This window comes from Carcharhinus amblyrhynchos, unplaced genomic scaffold, assembly GCF_965287045.1.
Source record: "Carcharhinus amblyrhynchos unplaced genomic scaffold, sCarAmb.v2.hapA scaffold_801, whole genome shotgun sequence".
In the NCBI taxonomy this organism is placed as follows: Eukaryota; Metazoa; Chordata; class Chondrichthyes; order Carcharhiniformes; family Carcharhinidae; genus Carcharhinus; species Carcharhinus amblyrhynchos.
This window is the reverse complement of record NW_027650541.1, coordinates 14564-38725: the sequence shown is the minus strand read 5'-3', so window position 1 is coordinate 38725 and position 24162 is coordinate 14564. Positions and strand designations below refer to the sequence as shown.

General features: G+C 48.7%; 1 protein-coding gene across 2 annotated transcripts; it reads right to left on the bottom strand.

Annotated features, from left to right (window-relative positions):
- Positions 1–415: 415 nt before the first annotated feature.
- On the bottom strand, positions 416–23559 carry tnfsf13 (TNF superfamily member 13). Of its 2 annotated transcripts, none has more exons than XM_080184573.1 (6): positions 23386–23559; positions 14265–14433; positions 10829–10876; positions 7640–7752; positions 2945–3086; positions 416–1651 (listed from the first exon to the last, which is right to left on the bottom strand). In XM_080184573.1, the coding sequence occupies exons 1-6, from the start codon at positions 23545–23547 to the stop codon at positions 1542–1544; spliced, it is 744 nt and encodes a 247-aa protein (XP_080040699.1). In that variant the 5' UTR covers positions 23548–23559; the 3' UTR covers positions 416–1541. The 2 variants fall into 2 exon arrangements, with proteins under 2 accessions (XP_080040699.1, XP_080040700.1); XM_080184574.1 differs by lacking the exon at positions 23386–23559 and adding an exon at positions 15515–15654.
- Between the last annotated feature and the right edge of the window lie 603 nt (positions 23560–24162).

Below are 24162 nucleotides of genomic sequence, written 5' to 3'. Positions count from 1 at the left end.
AAAATTCTAACGTGGCTAGACAAGGTAGATTCAGAAAATATGATCCCAATGTTGGGGGAGTCCAGAACTAGGGGGTCACAGTTTGAGGATAAGGGATAAACCTTTTAGGACTGAGGTGAAGAGAAATTTCTTTACTCAGAGGGTGGTGAACGTGTGGAACCACAGAAAGTAGTTGAGGCCAAAACATTGTGATTTCAAGAAGAAGTTAGATATAGCTCTTGGGGCTAATAAAGGGATCAAGGGATATGGAAGGAAGGAGTGATCATGAATGGAATTTAATTTTTAGCTGTGATCAAAATTAATGGTAGGGCAGGCTGGAACGGCTGAACGGCCTATTGCTGCTTCTAGTTTTTTGTTTATAACCAATTCTTTGGAGAAATCCATTAGGAGTCTTTAGCAAAGAGCATCTCCGTGATGTGTATTGGGAGCGAGAGTTGGATGTCGAGCAAAAAGCAATGTTGGGAAAGAAACAAAAAGGCTTTTTAACAGAGGTTTTCACGACCGGCAGACACCTCCAGGTACTTTCAAACCAATGCAGTACTTCTGAAGCTGAGCCATGGTTGTAACGTAGGAAACAGGTGGCACAGTGGGTTAGCACTGCTGTCTCACAGCGCCATGGACCCGGGTTCAATTACCAGCCATGGGTCACCATCTGTGTGGAAGTCTGCACGTTCCCTCTGTGTCTGTGTGGCTTTCCTCCGGGTGCTCCAGTTTCCTCCCACAGTCCAAAGATGTGTGGGTTAGGTGGATTGACTGTGCAAAATTGTCCATTGGTGTTGGGGGATTAGCTAGGGTAAATACATAAGGTTACAGGGATAGGGTGTGGTTGGGATTGTTGTCAGTGCAGGCTCAATGGTCCAAATGACAACCTCCTGCACTGTAGGATTCTATGAAATTGTGGACGGCAAGCTCCCACAAACAATATAACTCTGACCCGATAATCTAGGTTTTATTTTTGCGATGTTGATGATGGAATAAAAACTGCCCAGATTGTCGGGGATAATTCCTTCTTCAAAGCGGTACCATGGGATACTTGACATCTAGCAAAGCAGGAATTTTCCAGCACCCAGCCCCTCCCATCCCCGACCCCTCCCATGCCATGGGGGAAGGGAGGGAGGGTCAGATTTTCCTATGGCCACTGGAAGCTGGCAAGATCTTCTGGATTTGCCAATAGCTTGACTGTCCCACCACCGGGGGGAGGGGGGAGCATGGCAGCCTTGACTTTTTGTGTTCGCTCTCAGGAGTGGAATTTGAACTTGAACTTTGCGACTGAAAGAACGGGGGCGCGGCCGACAGAATCGCACTCGACACAAGGACTACGGAACCAGGAGTTTTGGGTTCTTCGAGGAGGCCGGAAGATAGAACGCCAAAGCAGCTTGGGAAAGAATCACCAGGATTTTGAGGGCAGAGACGGAAAGATCCTGAAACAGGGCCTCAAGAGGAGCCGTTGGAGTTTGGAACGGGACGACACGAGATGGGTCCAAGCTGCACACGATGGCTGTTGCAGAGCAAAGGTGCTAGGGAAAGCTTCGCCAGATCTGTCACACCTTCATCAGCCCCATGTAAGTCGAGTCCTTCTCCATGACAATGTTAGCAGAGTTCCGGGGAATTACCAACTCTATGATGTCTCCTTTCTGTAGCCTGTAGATACCTTCAGACAGAAAGAATGTATTAATTATCTTTGCTGTATGATGGTGTCAATGCATTTCAGTGCAGCTACAAGGGAAAAGGGAACAGAGGGTCACGCTGATAAAAACATTCTGACGAGGCTCATGTGTAGGTGGGCTGAATGGCCTTTCTCTGTACGTTCCATGTAGATCTGTACAAAACTGTTTGGTGACACAGTGGTTAATATCGCTGCCTCACAGCTCCAGGGACCCGGGTTTGATTACCGGTTTGGGTTGCTGTCTGTGTGGAGTCTGCACATTCTCCACATGTCTGTGTGGGTTTCCTCCATGTGCTCCAGTTTACTCCCACAGTCCAAAGATGTACAGATTAGGTATATTGGCCATGCTAAATTGCCCCTTAGTGTCCAAAGATATTCAGGTTAGGTAGATTAGCTGTGCTACATTGTCCCTTTATATATTGGCCACGCTAAATTGCCCCTTAGTGTCCAAAGATGTGCAGGTTGTGTAGATTAGCCATGCTAAATTGCTCTTTAGTGTCCAAAGATGTGCAGGTTGTGTAGATTAGCCATGGTAAATTGGGATAGGTCAGGATTTTACAGCCTCGTTCATCCCAAAACTGTAAAATCCTGCCCGAGGTCAATGAACCTTTCCATGGTTCGACCCTAAATATGTGGGGTTACGGGGATAGGGCATGGGTGGGATTGTTGTGGGTGCAGACTCAATGCACCTAACGGCTGCCTGGTGCATTGTATTCAATGATTCTATGTAAACTGTGTAAAACTATGCTTTCAGACAAATTCCCACCACCTTCTGGGTGAAAAAGTTTCTCATCAAATCCCCTCTAAATCTCCTGCCCCTTCCCTTAAACCTACACCCCTGGTTATTGACCCCTCTGCTAAAGGGAAACATTTTTTCTTATCTACCCTATCTGTGCCCCTCGTAATCTTGAACAACTTAATCACATTCTCCCCCTCAGCCTTCTTTGTTCCAAAGAAAACAACCCCAGTCTAACCAGCCTCGCTCCAGCCCAGGCAGCATCCTGGTGGATCTCCTCCATACCCCCTCCAATGCAATCACCGCCCACGATGCCCGTGACTGGGCAGGGAATCCAATCCCGCCCCATGTTAGCCTGGAGTTCCGTATTAGGGTGCACATTTTAGCATCGCACAGATTTAGACAATCCCCAGGAACCGCAGTAGGTGGGACGAGACGGACAGAGATGGCTGTCACCTCCAAGGTTAAGAGGACCCCGGGGGGGGGTGTGAACGGGACCATCCCTACGCGAGCCTGAGGCAGAGGATCGGGCTTGTACTTACCCGCACTGTAGCAGGTATTGAAAGGTTGATTGGCCGGCATATTCTGTGTGCATCTGAGTAGTGTCTCCCCCTCCTTTTGCTTCCTCTGTTCCCTTCTCTTCACCACGTGACCCATGACAAATGTCCTGTCCTGATACAGGACCTGAGTAAAGAGGGAAAGGTATCAGAAGGGTTAAGTTAGCCTCAGATGTACAAAGCTCCTCCCAAACCCATCGGAGTCTCTAATTACAGTGCCGTACCTCCTTCTCAAAAGAGGGACTCGCAATATCACCAACTTCTGCTCCAGTACCTCTGACTTGTCGCAACATTTCTCCCTTTCAACCTCAACCCAACTTTTGAAATTATTAAATCTGCTTCTGCCACCCTTTCAGGCAATGCCTTCCAGATCACAACAACTCGCTGCTTTTAAGAAAGTAAAATTCTCCTCTCCTCCCCGCTCTAATCTTTGCCCGATTCTCTTCAAATGGAATTTTGTCCTTCATTGCTAGAGGGATGGAGTTCAAAAACAGGGAAGTTATGTTGCAGTTTATATAAGATGCTGGTGAGGCCACACCTGGAGTACTGTGTACAGTTTTGGTCTTCCGGCTTGAGGAAGGATATACCGGCACTGGAAGGAACGCAGAGGAGATTCACTAGTTTGATTCTGGAGTTGAGAGGATTGGCTTATGAGGAGAGACTCAGTAGACTGGGGCTATACCCATTGGAATTCAGAAGAATGAGGGGAGATCTTATAGAAATAAGATTATGAAGGGAATAGATACGATAGAAACAGGGCGATTGTTTCCACTGGCGGATGAAACTAGCACTATGGGACATGGCCTCAAAATAAGGGGGAGCAGATTTAGGACTGAGTTGAGGAGGAACTTCTTCACCCAAAAGGGTTGTGAATCTGTGGAATTCCCTGTCCAGTGAGGTTACCTCATTGAATGTTTTTAAGGCAAGGATAGATAGATTTTTGAACAGTAAAGGAATTAAGGATTATGGTGAGTGGGTGGGTAAGTGGAGCTGAGTCCATGAAAAGATCAGCCATGATCTTATTGAATGGCGGAGCAGGCTCGAGGGGCCAGATGGCCGACTCCTGCTCCTAGTTCTTATGTCCTTATAATCTGTGTCCCCTCTGGTTATCCACCCCCCTGCCGTTGGGAAAAACGTTCTCCTATTTTCTCCATCCAAACCCACTTGTGATTTTTGAATGTCTCGATTCAATCTCTCCCTTAATCTGTTCTTTTCCAAGGAGAACAATCCCAGTTTCTCCCAGCCTCTCTCCCCATCGACTGAAATCCTTCATCCCTTGTGCCATCTGGCAAATCTCTGCTGCACTCTCTCCAGGGCCATGACATTCTTCCAAAACGTGGTGCCCAGAATTGGAGGCACATGCTGGGCCTATACCTAGGCTTCCCTGGGGATTGTTCCACCTGAGATCCAGCGTCAGGGCTCAGAAGGGCGAACGTCTTGGTTCTGGGCACGCTGTAGCAGAAGATGAAAGATCTTTGAACTGAACGACCCTTCACTCCCCCTCCTCTTCAGATGAAATGTAACTGAGGCCCTATCTGCTTACCCAACTTGCCCATGGGGATGGCAAACAGAACAGGGGGTTGGTATTGTGCCCCTTCCATTCTTTGCAGAAGATTAAAATCATTCTCCAAACATGAACTGCTCTGTAACCTCCCTCAACAGCCAAAGAGGCACTTCATTCATTCATTCATATATTCATAAGACGTAGGAGCAGGAGTAGACCGTTAGGGATGGCAGGGTGGCACAGTAGTTAGCACTGCTGCCTCACAGCGCCAGGGACCTGGGTTCAATTCCCACCTCAGGTCAGTGCCTGTGTGGAGCCTGCACATTCTCCCTGTGTTTGGGTTTATACTTCCTGCAGTTGAGGACGATGAAAGGAGATCTGATTGTGGTATATAAAATACTAAGAGGGATTGATTGACCATGGAGGCGCGGCAGCACAGTGGTTAGCACTGCTGCCTCACAGCACCAAGGATCCGGGTTCGATTCCCGGTTTGGGTCACTGTTTGTGCAGAATCTGCATGTTCTCCCTGTGTCTGCGTGGGTTTCCTCCCACAGTCCAAAAATGTGCAGGTTAAGTGGATTGGCCTTGCTTAGTGTCAGGGAGATTAGCAGGGTAAATTTGTAGGGTTACGTAACATTGGGCCTGGGTGGGATTGTGGTCGGTGTAGACTCGATGGTCCGAATGGCCTCCTTCCATAGGGATTCTATGATTCAGCCCATCGAGTCTGCTGTGCCATTCAATGAGATTATAACTGATCTGATGTGATAAACCTCAACTCCACCTTCCCACCTTATCCTGGTAACTCTCGATTCCCTTACAGATTAAAAATCTATCTCAGCTTTGAACACACTAAACGACCCAGCCTCTACAGCAGTAAAGAATTCCTCAGATTAACTCCCCTCTGAGAAAAGAAATTCCTCCATCTTCAATGGGCGAACCCCTTACGCTGTGATTATGTGTGAGGTTATCCACTTTGGCAGGAATAATAGTAGGAGGGATTACTATTTAAAGGGCGAAAAGCTGCAGCATGCTACAGTGCAGAGGGACCTGGGGGTCCTTGTGCATGAGTCGCAAAAACCCAGTCTGCAGGTGCAGCAGGTGATCAAGAAGGCGAATGGGATGCTGGCCTTTATAGCGAGGGGGACAGAGTATAAAAGCAGGGAGGTCTTGCTGCAACTGTACAGGGCACTGGTGAGGCCGCAGCTGGAGTACTGTGTGCAGTTTTGGCCTTGGAGGGAGTGCAGAGGAGGTTCACTAGGCTGATACCGGAGATGAGGGGGTTGGACTATGAAGAGAGACTAAATAGACTGGGTCTGTACTCATTGGAGTATAGAAGGATGAGGGGGGATCTTATAGAGATGTATAAGATAATGAAGGGAATGGATAGAGTAGAGGTAGAGAGATTCTTCCCGCTCAGAAAGGATAGCAGGACTAGAGGGCACAGCCTCAAGATAAGGGGGGGGGGGGCAGTTTAGAACGGAGTTGAGGAGGAACTTCATCTCAAAGGGTGGTGAATCTCTGGAATTCTCTGCCCGTTGAAGTGGTGGAGGCTACCTCGCTAAATATATTTAAGTCACGGGTAGATAGGTTTTTGATAGACAAGGGAATTAAGGGTTATGGGGAGAAAGCGGGAAAGTGGAACTGAGCCACTTTAGATCAGCCATGATCTTATTGAATGGCGGGGCAGGCTCGAAGGGCTACATGGCCTACTCCTGCTTCTACTTCTTATGTTCTTATGCCCTCTGATCCTTGACTCTCACACAAGGGAGAATCAACGTCCCAGCATCTAACCTGTCAGTACTCCTGAAAATCCAATGTAAATTCATCAGATATAGGAGCAGAATTAGGCCATTCAGCCCATCGAGTCTGCTCCACCATTCCATCATGGCTAATATGCTCCTCATCCCCATTTTCCTGCCTTCTCCCTGTAACTTTCAACCCCCATGTCCAATTAAAAATCTGTCCAGCTCCTCTTTTAAATTTACTCACTGTCTTAGCACCCACTGCACTTGGGGGTAGCGAATTCCACAGATTCACAAACCTTTGGGAGAAGTAGTTTCTCCTCAACTCTGTTTTAAATTTGCTGCCCCTTATCCTCAGACTATGACCTCTCATCCTAGAATGCCCCACCAGAGGAAGCATCCGCTCTGCATCCACTTTATCCAGACCTTTTATCATCTTGTATACCTCAATTTGATTCCCCCTCATTCTTCTAAATTCCAGAGAGTATAGGCCTAAACTGTTCAATCTCTCTTCACATGACAAACCCCTCATCTCTGGAGTCAATCCATGAACCTCCTCTGAACTGCCTCCAATGCCACTACATCTTTCCTCAAATAAGGGGACCCAAACTGTGCACAATACTCTAGGTGCAGCCTCACCAATGCCTCATATCATTGCAACAATACTTCCCTTTATATTCTATTCCTTTAGCTATAAATGGCATCATTCCATTTGCTTTCTTTATTATCTGCTGTACCTACATATTATTTAGAAGGTTGAAGGGGGGACCTTATTGAAACTTACCTGATATTGCGAGGTCTGGATAGAGTGGACGTGGAGAAGATGTTTCCACTAGTAGGAAAAACGAGAACCAGAGGGCACAACCTCGGGCTAAAGGGATGATCCTTTAAAACAGAGATGAGGAGGAATTTCTTCAGCAGAGAGTGGTGAATCTGTGGAACTCTTTGCCACAGAAAGCTGTGGAGACCAGGTCATTGATTGTCTTTAAGACAGAGATAGATAGGTTCTTGATCAATAAGGGGATCAGAGGTTATGGGGAAAAGGCAGGAGAATGGAGATGAGAAAAGTATCAGCCATGATTGAATGGCGGAGCAGACTCAATGGGCCAAATGGCCTAATTCTGCTCCTATATCTTATGGCCTATATGTCTCAATAAGGTCACCTCTTCATTTTGCTAAAGTCCAATGAATATAGAAGAATTCATGCATTTGTTATTTCATTTGCACATTTATAACATATTCATTCATTTACTAATTAATCCACTTATGCGTTCATTCTTTCTTTCTTTCTATCCATCTCTGGGTACTTCTTTCCTTCTCTCATTCTCTTGCGAGTTCAGCTTAATCTGGAGAAGGTTGCTACATATATCTCCAACCAAAGCACCTGCTTGTGTCACTACGTAGGCGGTGTGGGGGATATAACCTCCTCTGTACCTGGGTATATATGAGATAGTAGCCATTCTTTTTAATGGCGATTGTACTGTTGTTCTGTTCAAAAGATTGCCCAGTGTGTAAGATCTTCTGCCAGTGAATAATGGTGTTGTCATCTGCAAGAAACACATAAGAGGAAGGGGAGGGCAGAGAGAGAGAGTACGTTACCATTCAATATTACCAACCTATCTCCAGTCCGCCTCTGTATCTCCATTTCCCCCTTCAGTCACTTGGCATGTTTTAGCTACTCTTCACTGAGCTGCCAGGATAGTCAATAGTGCAAGGCAATTGAACTATGGGTGGCATCACAGCCTAGCCTAATCTTTTTATCTCCACTTCATAGAATCACAGAAACCCTACAGTGCAGAAGGAGGCCATTCGGCCTGTCAGGTCTGCATTGACCACAATCTCACCCAGGCCTATCCCCATAACCCCACATATTTACTCCGCTCATCCCTCTAACCTATGCATCCTGGGACACTAAGGGGCAATTTAGCATGGCCAATCCACCTAACCTGCACATCTTTGGATACTAAGCGGCAATTTAGCATGGCCAATCCACCTAACCTGCACATCTTTGGACACTAAGCGGCAATTTAGCATGGCCGATCCACCTAACCTGCACATCTTTGGATACTAAGGGGCAATTTAGCACGGCTAATGCATCCTAACCTGCACATCTTTGGACTGGGAGGAAACCGGAGCACCCGGAGGAAACCCATGCAGACATGGGGAGAACATGCAAACTCCAAACAGACAGTGACCCAAGCTGGAAATCAATCCTGTGCCTCTGGCGCAGTGAGGCAATAGTGTTAACCACTGTGCCACTGTGCTGCTCCTGGGACATCATGGGTTACTAATGCCATGCCTGATGGTGTTTCCTTCAGCTGGGATGCTCTCCTTCCCCCCACCGAAAATCAGCTTGAGACTCTTCAGCCCAGACTCCTTCCCATCCTGGTCTACAACCCCTAAATCCAAGTCCCCTAGCATCGTGGAATGCAGGAACAGCAGAGGAGGCCATTCAGCCCCTTGAATGGGTTCTGCCATTCAATTTGATCTTAACAGTATCAGAATGGGTGTGATGCAGAAAAAAGCCATTTGGCCCATTGTACCCAAACTGACTCGCTAATTTTCCTTATGTCACTAACACCACACTTACCCTGCTTGTCCCCTTGACACTAGGTGCAATTTAGTACAGCCAATCTACCTAACTGCATATCTTTGGACACTAAGGGTCAATTTAGCACGGCTAATGCACCTAACCTCCACATCTTTGGACGGTCGGAGGAAACTGGAGTACCCAGAGGAAACCCACGCAGACACGGGGAGAATGTGCAGACTCCACACAGACAGTGACCCAAGCTGGGAATTGAACCCGGGTCCCTGGTGCTGTGAGGCAGCAGTTCTAACCACTGTGGCACTTGCTGTTTGAAGAAGATTTTCCTCATGTGGACTTTTGCTTTGAAAAGATTTTTAGATGATATATATTCAGACAACATAATCGGCTAATCTGTTCTGGTCATGGTTCTGTACTCTATAATCCCCTCTGATAAGAATCTCAATTTAGAAATCTCTAACTAATCCCCAGATGATTTTTTTTGTGTGAGAAGGAGAGAAAGTTCCAGATTTCCACTCCCTTTGTGTGAGGAAGAGCTTTTTGACATCACTCCTCAAGATCCCATCTTGCATTTGAAACTTTCTCTCCCTCGTTCTGGATACTCCCTTGTAAATGTGTGGGGTTAGTGGCATAGGGTGAATTGGTGAGCTGGTATGGATACACTTAACCCAATTGATCTCTTAATCAATGTTGACAAATTATCTGACCTCAAGCCACTGAAGTTGGTTCACTCTCAACCTGTCTGCCCCTCCCTTCTCAACTGTTCTCCCCCATCAAGACATTCTCATGAATGACCTTTCTCACTATATGGTCGATTGGCTGGTTCCCAATTCTCTCCCTCCACTCCCTCCCCAAATACCCCTCAAACCCTCCCTTTCTTCGTCCTCCCCTCCCAGCTACTGCCCTCCACTCCCTCCCCAACTGTCATTCTCCCAGCACTGCACCCCCTCCCTCAATTCCCACCTCTCCCAAATCAAATTCTTTGGAGTGTGGGAGGAAACCGGAGCACCCAGAGGAAACCCACACAGACACGGAGAGTATGTGCCGGGTTCAATTCCCGGCTTAGGTCACTGTCTGCATGGAGTCTGCACGTTCTCCCCATGTCTGCGTGGGTTTCCTCTGGGTGCTCCAGTTTCCTCCCATCTTCCGATTCCCGGCTTGGGTCACTCTGCATGGAGTCTGCATGTTCTCCCTGTGTCTGCGTGGGTTTCCTCCGGGTGCTCCAGTTTCCACTCCATCTTCCGAATCTCTCTGCACCCTCCTCCTACCTCTCCCCCTCGTCTCGCCTCTCCCTCCTGTTCTCCTCTCCCTTCCCCACCCACCTTCGATAACCCTCCTTCCCCACCTCCCTCCTCTTCCTCTCTACCTCCTCCCCTGTCCCCTTCCCTTCCCCTCTTTTTCTTTCCCTTATTTCCCAGCATAATCAAGAACCCCACGTATCCTGGACATTCTCACTTCCACCTTCTTCCGACAGGAAGAAGATACAAAAGTCTGAGGTCATGTACCAACTCACTCAAGAACAGCTTCTTTCCTGCTACCATCAGACTTTTGAATGGACCTACTTCGCACTAAGTTGATCTTTATTTACACCCTAGCTATGACTGTAACACATTCTGCACTCTCTCCTTTCCTTCTCTGAACGGTATGCTTTGTCTGCATAGCACGCAAGAAACAATACTTTTCACTGTATCCCGATACATGTAACAATAATAAATCAAATCAAATCCTTCTTCCCTATGTACTCTATGAACGGTATGCTTTGACTGTATAGCGTGTGAGAAACAATACTTTTCAATGTCTACTAATACATGTGACAATAATAAATCAAATTCTTTGGAGTGTGGGAGGAAACTGGAGCACCCAGAGGAAACCCATGCAGACACGGGGAGAGTGTGCAAACTCCACCCAGACAGTGACCCAAGCCGTGAATCGAACCCGGGTCCTTAGCGCTGTGAGGCAGCAGTGCTAACCACTGTGCCACTATGGAGGATATTAGACTCTGGGATTCTATTTCTTGTGACTGATGCTTTTCTGTTGATGGGTCCAGCAGCTCACGTATCATAGCCATCACTCACCCTCTGATTGGTAGGAGGACGGGACCAGGTGGATTAATGAATTTTTTCCTGTAGAGGAAAAGATCAAGGATCAGTTACGGTGATTACAACACATGCTCCTCCCCACACCCCCCCACCACCCATACACCTCGTATGGCATTGTGTTTAGATATTAGCCAACTAACCACACAACAAGACTTGTGTTCAAATCCCCTTCATGGCTTCCCTTTGCCTAACTTGAACTTTGCCAAAAAAAGGCACATCCTGTCGAAGCTTTCCATCTCACCCTCATCAGACCAAATCTCAAGTAATCACCACAATTTCTTCCACTGCTGATGGGTCAGCGCAGTGACTCTGGTTGAGGCGTTGCCCCGGAGAAGGGGACAGGGAGCAAGACACTCCCTTTTCCCTTGTGGTGTGAATTGTTGTGAGAGTGGAAAATTCAGCATTCTTGCGTTTGTCCTGATGAATGAGAGACCGAAAAAATTTCAACAACATGTTCAGCAATAGCAGTAACCTCCTCAAACCCCCTTTGACGGGAGTATAAATTCATAACTTGATAAAATATAGGAGCAGAATAGGCCATTCGGCCCATTGAGTTCACTCTGCCATTCGATCATGGCTGATATGCTCCTCATCCCCATTTTCCTGCCTTCTCACCGTAACCCTTCAACCCATTCCCAATTAAAAATTTATCTAACTCCTCCTTAAATGTACTCACTGTCCCAGCATCCACCGCACCTTGAGGTAGCGGATTCTAAATTCGATTGCACCCCCGTCTCTCCCCAGTTGATTATCCAAAGACCAAAGAAAATTTCAGCACAGGCACAGGCCCTCCGGCCCTCCAAGCGTACACTGACCATGCTGCCTGTCTGAACTAAAACCCGCTGCCCTTCTGGGGACCATATCCCTCCATTCCCATTCTATTCAAGTTTTGTCAAGGTGCCCCTTAAAGGTCAGTATCATATCCTCTTCCACTCCCTCCTCTGGCAGCAAGTTCCAAGCACCACCAATCTCTGTGTAAAAAAAAAAACTTGCCTTGTACACCTCCTTTAAACCTTGCCCCTCGCACCTTAAAACCTGTGCCCCCCTAGTAACTGACTGTTACACCCTGGGAAAAAGCTTCTGACTATCCACTCTGTCCATGCCCCTCATAATCTTGTAGACTTCTATCAGGTCTCCCCTCAACCTCCGTTCCTCCAGTGAGAACAAACCCAGTTTCTCCAACCTCTCCTCATAGCTAATGCCCTCCATACCAGGCAACATCCTGGTAAATCTTTTCTGTACCCTCTCCAAAGCCTCCACATCCTTCTGGTAGTCCTATCTTAATATCTCGTCCCGTGGCTCAGTGCGACTGTGAAATGTCGTGGGGTGGGGGCAGGGTGTTGTTATCTGGCACCTTACTAATGAAAGTTGTTGTTGTCGCTGTTAACACAGATTTGAAGAGGTCGTGGAAATTGTGTGTAAAAATTGGCAGGTCATGCTATAGCTGTACAGAGCCTTAGTTAGACCTCATTTGGATTATAGTGTTCAATTCCATCGCCACACCATCAGAAGGATGTGGAGGCTTTGGAGTGGGTACAGAAAAGATTTACCAGGATGTTGCCTGGTCTGGAGGGTATTACGAAAGATTAGATAAACTCGGTTTGTTCGCACTGCAGCGACAGAGGTTGAGGGGTGACCTGATAAAGGTCTACAAGATTATGAGGGGCATGGACAGAGTGGATAGTCAGATGCTCTTTCCTAGGGTAGAAAAGTCAAGTACTGGGGGACAAAGGTTGACGATGTGTGGGGAAAAGTTTATAAAAGTAGGGAGGTCTTGCTGCAGCTGTATAGGGCATTGGTGAGGCTGCAGCTGGAGTACTGTGTGCAGTTTTGGGCGCCGCACTTACGCAAGGATATTTTGGCCCTGGAGGGAGTGCAGAGGAGGTTTACTAGGCTGATACCGGAGTTGAGGGGATTGAGCTATGAGGAGAGGCTGAATAAACTAGGCTTGTACTCGTTAGAGTTTAGAAGAATGAGGGGAGATCTCATTGAGACGTATAAGATGATGAATGGGATGGATAGGATAGAGGTGGAGAGACTCTTCCCGCTCAAAAAAGACAGTAGGACTAGGGGGCACAGCCTCAAGATAAAGGGGAGGCGGTTTAGAACGGAGTTGAGGAGGAACTTCTTCACTCAAAGGGTGGTGAATCTCTGGAATTCTCTGCCCGTTGAAGTGGTGGAGGCTGCCTCGCTAAATATTTTTAAGAAGCGGGTTGATGAGTTCTTGATAAGAGAGGGGATTAAGGGTTATGGGGAGAGGGCGGGAAAGTGGAACTGAGCCACGACAGGTCAGCCATGATCTTATTGAATGGCGGGGCAGGCTCGAAGGGCTAGATGGCCTACTCCTGCTCCTATTTCTTATGTTCTTATGAGATGTGCGAGGGTGGTAGGTGTCTGGAACGTGCTGCCCGGGGAGGTGGTGGGAGCAGGGACGATAGCGGCATTTAAGGGGTAACTAGGCGAATACATGAATAGGACAGGAATGGAAGGGTATGAACGCTGTAAGTGCGTATGGTTTTAGTTTAGGCAGACGTCATGACTGGCGCAAGCTTGGGGGAGGTGGGGTGCGCTGTTCCAGTGCTGCTCTGTTCTTTGTTCTTTGGTGGGATGCCAGAATATGGTGAGTTACTGAAAAGGAAATGGCCATTCAGACTGGGAGATGGGCTGCGAGATGAAGACAGATTGTGGGCTCGTGTCTCTGCCTTGACCCAAGAGTGGGCCCATCTGGGCCAAATTAGTTTGAGAGACAGTTTCCAATACCAGACGTCCTGTCTGAGCTGCGGGAACCTTTGTAACACTTTGCTGGAGAGATCTGTCGACATGTCAGACAAGGACGGACATTTCTCTCGCCGTCGTACACAGCCTGAAGACCCCACTCGACCCAGTCGCGTGACCCGTCAAAGTATCATCACTGTGGTGATGTGGGGAAGGTGGCAGCTAGTTGGTGCACAGCAAGATCCCACAGTGGGGAAATAGCCAGTTACTCGGTTTTAGCAATTCTGGGTTGAGGAGTTAATACTGCCCTTCTCACCCCTGGAGGACGGGGAGAATTCCATGGCTGTTCCTCAGAATAGTGGCCATTTGCCTCCAAGTGAGAGGGAAGGCGGGGATTCTTCATTAACTTGGCATCTGAGAGGTGTCACCTCTGACAATGCAGCAGGCCACCAGTGTGTGCTCTTAGCTCTGGGGAGCAGGACTTAAACCTAGAAATGTGTACACAGTCTCTGAGGTTGTTACACAGTCTCTGAGGTTGTTACACAGTCTCTGAGGTTGGTACAGTTTCTGATGTGGGAGATTCTGATGTTCTGAGATGGTACACAGTCTCTGAGATGGTACACAGCGGCTGAGAGCAGTCAAGATCTAAAGTCCCGGCTGACAGACAGTAAAAGGAAAGCAGACTAAACAATCTTACGCTCAGTTCTCTGCCTGTGCCTGTGCTTGCCCTCGGAGTCTCGTTCCACGCGGAGTGCCTGCCGCTCCGGTTCCCGGTGGCGAGTGTGGGCAGGTTGTGGGCAGTCGCGGAGCTGAGGTGCAGGCGAAGGGTAGACAGGCGCCCTTGTGCGCGCCAACGCGGGCGATTCCTGCGGGAAGAGGCAAGGTCAGAATATCAAACCTAAAAACACAGGGTGGGTTGGCTGTCACTGGGGCCACCATTCTGGAGGGAGATTACAGCACAAGGTGAGAGACTTAATAAAACTCCTCCTGTCTGTGCGTCCTGATTGAACTGCACCTCACCTCACTGACCCGTCAGTACTCCCAGTATCCGCTGTAGTTCTCACCTCAGTGCCAGAACATCACTGGTTCAAATCCCAGTCCAGAGACTGGAGAATGTCATCCTGTCAGAATACCAGCACCGAGGGAGAGCTGCACTGTCAGTGGCGCTCCCTCATAGATGAGGCATTTAATCGAGGTACACCCCCCCTCCCCCAAAGTGGTTGTAAAAGATCCCACGGTAGCTAGTTTCACAGAAGGGCAGGGCCAAAATTAAGCTGATCTTTCTCTGCACTCTAGCTATGACCATGAACTGCATTCTGCACTCTCTCCTTTCCTTCTCCCCTATGTACTCTATGAACGGTATGCTTTGTGCACAAGAAACAATACTTTTCACTATATCCCAGTTCGTGTGACAATAATAAATCAAATCAATATTTGCCACTCAATCCATAAAATAATTTAAAAAACACAGATTATCTGGTCATTAGCACATCTGTGGGATCCTGCTGTGCACACATTGGCTGCTGTGTCTCCGACACTACCACCGCATCATTTCAAACCATACTTCATTGGTGACACTCCAGCCAGTGTCTCTCTCTCTCTCAGACACGCCAGCCAGTCTCTCTCTGTCTCAGACGCTCCAGCCTTTCTCTCTCTCTCAGACACGCCAGCCAGTCTCTCTCTGTCTCAGACACGCCAGCCAGTCTCTCTCTGTCTCAGACACGCCAGCCAGTCTCTCTGTGTCTCAGACACTCCAGCCAGTGTCTCTCTCTCAGACGCTCCAGCCAGTCTCTCTCCCTCTCTCTCAGACGCTCCAGCCAGTCTCTCTCCCTCTCTCTCAGACGCTCCAGCCAGTCTCTCTCCCTCTCTCTCTCTCTCAGACGCTCTAGCCGGTCTCTATAGAGATGCAAATCATTTTTCTTTCAGGGCTGTGATTTGCGACTTAACCTCTGGTGTTGATAAGAGGTCCAGATGGCTTAGGGGTCGGTTGTTAGTCTGTTTGGGAAGTTTGAGGGGAATTTTCGATTGAGAAATCCTCATCTCTTGGCAGCTAATTGCTGGTTTAGAGGTAGTGGGAGGGAGGGGGTGGAGTGGGGGTAGTGTTTACCGCATAGCTGCACTGACTCTGCTGTCTCACACGCCCTCAGAGACTCAGAGACCCGGGTCCCCAAGGAGAAACAGACAACACAAAATTCTTCCAAAGGTCAGCTGTGAGACCTGCCAAGAAATAAGAGAGAAGGGTTGGCCTGTGTTTGGATCGATGGCCTCTCTCTCTCTCTCTCTGCTGGCTTCACGGTTCCCCTCTGAAAGATATGAATGAGTGATTGGATAAATATGCTGACAATATATTCCCAGAAATGTAGTTATAGTGAGAGATGCTGACAGCTGTGCAGTAAACAAAAGAGACCTTGCACTAAGTCCAGGAACACCGTTCTAACTTTGTATCCATGGTTTCAAATCCCTTACATCCCCAATCGCCTCCTCCCTAACTATCTCTAGAATCCTTACACTGCAGAAGGAGGCCATTCGGCCCATCGAGTCTGCACCGCCTACAACCCCTAACCCTGCAATTTTGCATGGCCAATCCACCTAACCTGCACATCTTTGGACTGTGGGAGGAAACCGGAGGAAACCCACACAGACAGTGGCGGGGAGAATGTATCAACTCCAGATAGACAGTGACCCAAACTAGGAATCGAACCCTGGTCCTTGGCGCTGTGAGGCAGCAGTGCCAAGATTACAGAATTTCCCTGAAGTTAACGTTTTTTCCAATGGAAAATTCCAGCCTTTCGCAAGGTCAGAGAATCATAAGGCATGAACAAGTTGAATAAATACATTTCCTACACTTCGTTTAGCAGCTTCAAAGCTTTGCCTTTGAAATTCATCATACTTGGAGGCACACGAGGGTTACACATGTGAATGAAGCCTGGCACAAGTTTCTATTTAGCACGGATCTGTGGTTTAATCCCCTGGATTCCACACAGCACGTCTCCGATTCCACCTCAAGGGTTGCAAATGATCCTTTCAGGAAGTGGGTTGTGGATAATATTCCGGTAAAATGATGGATTTCTTTTCCAGCAGTGCTTTGGCCTCCGTTGCCTGTGCTGTGTTTCAATCGACACCCGTCTCCTGTTCTGGCCCCAGTCCTTCCTTCACACTGACTCAGTTCCAGAGCATGTGTCCTGCCATTGGGCACGATACTGCAGGAGGGTTCGTCCAATCCCCATCCTCCTCATTGCCCGCTTGAAATCTCCATGGCGTCCACCATCCTGCAGCCAATTGGAACTCCTCGTGACCCATTCGGATTCTTACTTGACTCTTATTCACTAGGTTAGCCTCACCAACCCCGCCCCCCCCAATCCCAGACCCTGTCCAATATCACTTCCCCATTATCTTCGCCGTATAGAACGTACAGGACAGACCGTTCGGCCCATCTGCTCCATCATGCTCATTGTGATCCTCCCACTCCCGCCCCCCCCCCCCCCCCCCCCCCCCCCCGCCGTCAACCCAACCCTCACCCTATCCTCCGATTCCTTTCCCCCTAGTGTGTTTATTCAGCATTCCGCCCCCCCCCCCCCCCCCACTTAAATGCATTTACATCGTTCACCTCTACCAGCCTCCCCCTGGGAGTGAGTCCCACGTTCTCTCCTCCCCCCACCCCCCACCTCCGTGGGAGCAAGTCCCACATTCTCCCCACTCCCCCTGTGGGAGCAAGTCCCATATTTTCCCCGCTCCACCGCGTGGGAGCGAGTCTCACATTCTCCCCCACTCCCTGTGGGAGTGAGTCCCACATTTCCCCCATCCCGTGGGAGCGAGTCCCACGTTCTCCCCATTTTCCAAGGGAGCAAGTCCCACGTTCTCCCCATTCTCCATGGGAGCGAGCCTCAGATTCTCCCCACTCCCCCCGTGGGAGCGAGTCCCACATTTCCCCACTCCCCGTGGGAGCGAGTCCCACATTCTCCCCACTCTCTGGGTAAAGACCTTTCTTCTGAACTCTCCACTGGATTTACTTATGCCTGTCTTTTGGTCCCAGCTTTGTCATTCAGCCATGGGAGGCTGGATTGTGTGATGGATTGGGCTTCATTCATAACCCTTTGTAGTGGGTTTAAGTCCCACCCCACAAATGGAACCATCTTCTCCAGACCCATGCCATAAAAGGACATTGGTAACCATAGACCTCTACTGGGTTCGTCCATCTTCTTCCATTGCTTTCTTCACTAAGACTGACCAGGAATTTCTCCCACTGCTATCGGGTGTATCAGAAGGAATTACAGACTGATAATCAAACTCGTTGGCCACTTTAAAACACATCTTCAATGGCCATCCAGTTCAAGGGTGGGACTTAAACCCACTATAAAGGGTTATGAATGAAGTCCAGTCCATCATGCAAACCAACCTCCCATCCATTGACTCCGTCTACACTCCAGTTGCCTTGGGAAAAGCAGCCAGTATAATTTACCACTCCACGCAACCCGTACATTCTCTATTCCACCTTCTTCCATCAGGAAAAAGGTACAAAAGTCTCCAGTCACATACCAACTGACTCAAGAACAGCTTCTTCCCTGCTGCTGTCAGACTTTTGAACGGACCCACCTTAAATTAAGTTTATCTTTCTCTACACCCTAGCTATGACTGTAACACTACACTCTACATGCTCTCCTATGTGCTCTATGAAAAGTATGCGTTGTCTGTATAGCATGCAGGAAGCACAATTCCAGGTGGTTGGGGTGGGGGGGCGGGGGGGCGGTGGTGTTCCCACGTCTCTGCTGCCCTTGTCTTTCTAGATAGTGGTTTGGAAGGTGCTGTCTAAGGAGCCTTGGTGAGTTGCTGCAGTGCATCTTGTAGATGGTACACACGGCTACCACTGTGCGTTGGCAGAGAAGGGAGTGAGTGTTTGTGGATGGCGTGCCAATCAAGCGGGGCTGCTTTGTCCTGGAAGATTTCCGAGTGTTGTTGGAGCTGCACCCATCCAGGCATGTGGAGGGAATTCCATCACACTCCTGACTTGTGTCCTTGCAGATGGTGAGCAGGCTTTGCAGGGAGTCAGGAAGAGTCAGTCTCCGCAGGATTCGCAGCCTCTGACCTACTCTGGTAGCTACAGTATTTATATGGCTGGGTCCAGTTCAGTTTCTGGTCAAGTGTGCCCCTTATTGTTTCTGGTTTGAAAGAAGGCAGAACAGATTAATCTTTTAATGACTGGACTTTCCCATGTTAAAAATACTTTGTGCCTCCTGCACTCCCATCGCTCAGAGTTTAGCTTGGATTAGTTCCAGCCCCTCTCACAGGGCAGGACAAAAAAGTGAAATTTAAATCAGCTGGGAAAAGCCGCAGGATTTACATCAGGAAGTGACAGAACAAAGATCCGTCAGTTCAATTCTTTCCTCAACATGTCCCCACACAATGTTCCAGATGAATCATCCGATGTCTGGGACATTCCCTAAGCGAAAGCTTCCTCAATTTTCACGAATAAAGGGATCTCCAACCACCCCTAGCGCCTTCCCCAGAATCTTCATTAATCTCCAGCTGGCAAAAAGTCAGGACTGGGAAGCCCTTTTGAAAGGGAGTTAGGCCTTCCCTTTTTTCCAAATTTTATCTGAAGATCAGCACTTTCCCCATTACAACAAGACATAGGGGTGAGGAGGCCCAGAGTCATCCAATCAGGTCGCAAAGAGTGATTGGCTGGTGAGGTGGGTCCTGCAAGCGACCTGTTGTGGGGCTGGGGTTGGAGGTCATGAGGTCAAATCTCCTCGAATGCTTCACATAAAGTTGGCATTCTCCACTTGCTCATGTGCTGCCCCTTCTACCCAACAGTCATCTTTCATGGAAGGTGGGTGTCGCTGGCTATACCCAACATTCATTGCCCATCCCTAAGTGCCCCTTGAGAAGGTGGTGGGTGTCACACCATTTTCAACCCACTGCAGTCCCTGTGGTGTAGGTACACCGATGTAAACTGATAGCCAAGTTCCGCACACATGAGGACAGCCTCAACCAGGATCTTGGGTTCATGTCACACTATCTGTCAACCCCCCACGACTTGCCTGGGCTTGCAAAATCTCACTAACTGTCCTGTCTGGAGACAATACAGTTTATTAACAGGGGGTTTGAGTTTAAGAGCCGTGGGGTTTTGCTGCAACTATACCGGACCTTGGTGAGACCACATTTGGAATATTGTGTGCAGTTCTGGTCACCTCACTATAAGAAGGATGTGGAAGCGTTCGAGAGAATGCAGAAGAGATTTACCAGGATGCTGCCTGGTTTGGAGGGTATGAGAAAAGGTTGAGGGAGCTGGGGCTTTTCTCTTTAGAGTGGAGGAGGATGAGAGGTGACTTAATAGAGGTTTATGAGATGATGAGACGGATTGATAGAATGGATGTTCAGAGACTATTTCCTCGGGTGGATGTAGCTGTTACCAGGGGGCATAACTATAAGGTTCATGGTGGGAGATAATAGGAGGGATGTCTGAGGTAAGTTCTTTACTCAGAGAGTGGTTGGGGTGTGGAATACACTGCGTGCTGTGATAGTGGAGTCGGACACTAGGAACTTTCAAGCGGTTATTGGATAGGCACATGGAGCACACCAGAATGATAGGGAGTGGGATAGCTTGATCTTGGGTTCGGGCGTAGCTCGGCACAACATCGAAGGCCGAAGGGCCTGTACTGTGCTGTACTGTTCTATGTTCTAATACACATCTCTTTAACGCTCTCTCCACTCACATTGTCTGCACCTTTAAGACTTTATTACCGGTAAAGACACGCATTCCAAACATTATTTTGTAAATTGAGTTTGTGCCTTTATATGCCCTGTTTGTGAACAGAATTCCCACTCACCTGATGAAAGCACTCCGAAAGCTAGTGGCGTTTGCTACCACATAAACCTGTTGGACTTTAACCTGGTGTTTTGAGACTTCTTACCATGTAGGTACACCCACAGGGTTGTTAGGGACGGAGATGCAGGATTTTGACCCAGCGACTGTGAAGGAGTGGCCGATGTATTTCCAAGTCTGGATGGTGAGTAACTCGGAGGGGAACCTCCAGGTGGGGGTGTTTCCAGGTATCTGCTGCCCCTGTTTTTCTAGATGGTAGAGGTGGTAGGTTTGGAAGGTGCTACCTAAGGAGCCTTGGTGAGTTGCTGCAGTGCATCTTGTAGATGGTATACACAGTTGTGTCAGTGGTAGAGAGAGTGTTTGTGGATGTGGTGCCAATCAAGCGGGGCTGCTTTGTCCCGGATGGCATTGACCTTCTTGAGTGTTGTTGGAGCTGCACCCATCCAGGCAAGAGTATTCCATCACACTCCTGACTTGTATCCTTGTAGATGGAGGACAGGCTTTGGGGGAGACGGGAGGTGAGTAACTCACTGACGTGATGCCCACGTTTTTTGGATCTCAATCTCACCATCGCGTTTTGGAAAGCCAACTTAAATTGGCCTCCTTGACCGAGTATTTGATCACCTCTCCCCCGCAGTGGCTTGGGAGTTCTGTTCGACCTCTCCCTGCGGAGAGATTTTCCAAGGTGCTACACAAATGCAAGCTCTTCTTATTGTTAATGCAAGCCCGGCACCTCAGCCTGACCAGGGTAACCCACAGCACGTGGACTGCAGCGATTCAAGATGGTGGCTCACTGCCACCTTCTCAAGGGGCAACGAGGGAGAGGCAATAAATGCTGGCCTAGCCAGCGGCGCCAATGTCCCAGGGGTGAATAAATGAAATAATTAACGGGATATGTAGGGGTGGCTAAAACTCTGGATGTACGTACCTCGCCCCGGAGCCTGCTCGATGTCCTGCCTCTATGCTCTCCTGCCATTGGTTGCCTGAACCATCACCCCTCACATTCCCACTTCCAATGGCCAATCAGAAAGCGGAACAGTTGTCACCAGACAGTCCGGAATTCTCCTGTCCCGCCCACCATGGGACTTGTAGCGAGTGGGGGGGGTGAGTAGACCACGCAAACATCCCTTGGCCTCAGGCAGGATTCTCTCCCAGGGGAAGGGGAGCGTTGATCCTGATGGATCTGGGGCAAGTCCTGGTGAGCTGTAGGATCGTCACCTGAGAGCGTTGCCACCTTCCGGGGCCAGGGGGTTGTGAGAGGTCTTGTGGAGGTGGGGGTGGGTGGCACATTCTTTCTGTGTATCACAGCTTGATAGGGATCCTGCTCTGTTTAAGATCGCAAGGAACTACAAAGGGTCGTGAATGTAGCCCAATCCCTCACGCAGACCAGCCTGCCAACCATTGACTCTGTCTACTGCCTCAGGAAAAGCAGCCAGTATAATCAAGGATCCCGCACACCCCGGACATTCTCTCTTCCACCTTCTCCCGTCGGGAAAAGGACACAAAAGTCCAAGGTCACGTACCAACCAACTCAAGAACAGCCTCTTCCCTGCTGCTGTCAGGACCCACCTTGTATTAAGTTGATCTTTCTCTACACCCTAGCTATGACTGTAACACTACATTCTGCACCCTCTCCCTTCATTCTCTTTGACTGTATAGTGCACAGAAACAATACTTTTCACTGTATCCCAAAATACGTGACAATAATAAATCAAATCAAATCCTTCTCCCTTATACTCTACGAACGGTTTGCTTTGTCTGTATAGCGCGCAAGAAACAATACTTTTCACTGTATCCCAAAACATGTGATGTGGAGATGCCGGCGTTGGACTTGGGTAAACACAGTAAGAAGTCTCACAACACCAGGTTAAAGTCCAACAGGTTTATTTGGTAGTAAACGCCACTAGCTTTTGGGGCTCTGCCCCTTCGTCAGGTGAGCAGAGTTCTGATCATATAAAGGCACACACAGTTTACAGAATACTGATTAGAACGCAAATCTTTACAGCTAGTCAGCTAATCAAATCTTAAAGATGCAGACAATGTGAGTGGAGGTAGAATTAGGCACAGGTTAAAGAGATGTGTACTGTCTCCAGACAGGACAGTTAGTGAGATGTAGCAAGTTCAGGCACATCATGGGGGTTACAGATAGTGTGACATCTCACTTACTGTCCTGTCTGGGGACTATACACATCTCTTTAACCTGTGCTTAATGCTATCTCCACTCACATTGTCTGCACTTTTAAGACTTGATTAGCAGTAAAGACTCGAATTCTAGTCAGTATCCTGTAAACTGTGTGTGTGTCTTTATCTGCCCTTCTCTGATCAGAACTCTCCACTCACCTGACAAAGGAACAGTGTTCCAAAAGTTCGTGGCGTTTACTATGAAATAAACCTGTTTGACTTTAACCTGGTGTTGTGAGACTTCTTACTCCCAATAGGTGTGACAGTAATAAATCAAATCAAATCCTTCTGGGAATGCCCAGAGAGGGCTAACAGTCTCCTCTCCGTGCACACCCTCCCTCTTCCTGCTCTATGTATCGACCTGTGTTGGCTTTTCTTATTGATTTGCAAATATTTATCCAAGTCTCCCTTGGAAAGCTGTGATTACCTTTACTTCCGCCACTCTCCCAGGCAGCTGATTGTAAGAGGCAATTATTCCCAGTGTTTAAAAAAAACCAAATTCCTCCTCGACTCCCCACCCATTCCTGTAACGGTGGATCGAAGCATTTAACCCCACATCAAACTCATATTTCTCTCAGTTGCGCCTGACAGCTTTTGACTGAGATTGAGCAAGAAGCTAACAAACGGGTGACGATTAAAACCATTTGAGATTGCGACAGTGTGAGCACCCCTCCTCCCACCCCGCAACTTCTCTCTTTTCACCGTAGCCCAATACATCCCAAACCCCCAGAGTGTTGGTTTGTCCCTGGGGTTGGTGGGGGGAAGGAAAGCGCCCGCGAAAGAGGTGGGGGGAGGTAAACGGTTCCAAACTCACGTCCTGCGACTCGTCGGTGGTCCGCCTCGCGCCGCACGCCTCCCGCAGCCCCTCCAGCTCCCACCTCAACCTCGCCATCTCCGCCGACTGCAGGACCTGAGCCGCCAGGCACAGCAAGACTCCGGCCAGCGCCGCCATCCCCGCGGAAACCGGTGACACCATCAGCTCAGGCCACACCTCCCCTACTCTTTTCCCCCCCCCCCCCCTCCCCTCCCTCCCTCCCTCCCCCCACCACCTCCCAAAAACAAAAAAAAAACCCCACCCTGGCCCTCTCGGCAGTGGGCAGACCCGTCTGAACCAGGGAAGCAGTTCAAACGTGGAGGAGACAGAGAGAGACAGAGTCTGCTGCAGGAACTGTTCCTCTGACTGAAGTGGGAGGGAGAATTTCACAGAGCTGGGCAATTTGACAGTCAAATAACGCCCATTGGCACCAAGCCCCTCCTGCAGAAAAGTGGGTCAAGATTTGATTTGAGTCCTGTGTTCTGACGTAATCACTCAAGTTGTTAAATTGCAGCACAATTGCCAACTCCGGTGAACTTTTGTATTAACAGAGTAGGACAGGGTGAGAGAGGTGACGTGGGAGGGAATTAACAGGAGCAGGAACAGCCTTGGTGCCAAACTGGCCCAGTGACAGAAAGCAGAGAGCGTTCAGTTCTTTTCAGGTTGCCTAGCTCAGAGCAGGTAAGGATGGGTAGACTTCCAAGGTGGCATCATGGAGTGCCCCTAGACGAGATGCGCTTGGTATCCCAGAGTTATTTTTCTGAGCTGAATTCCAGT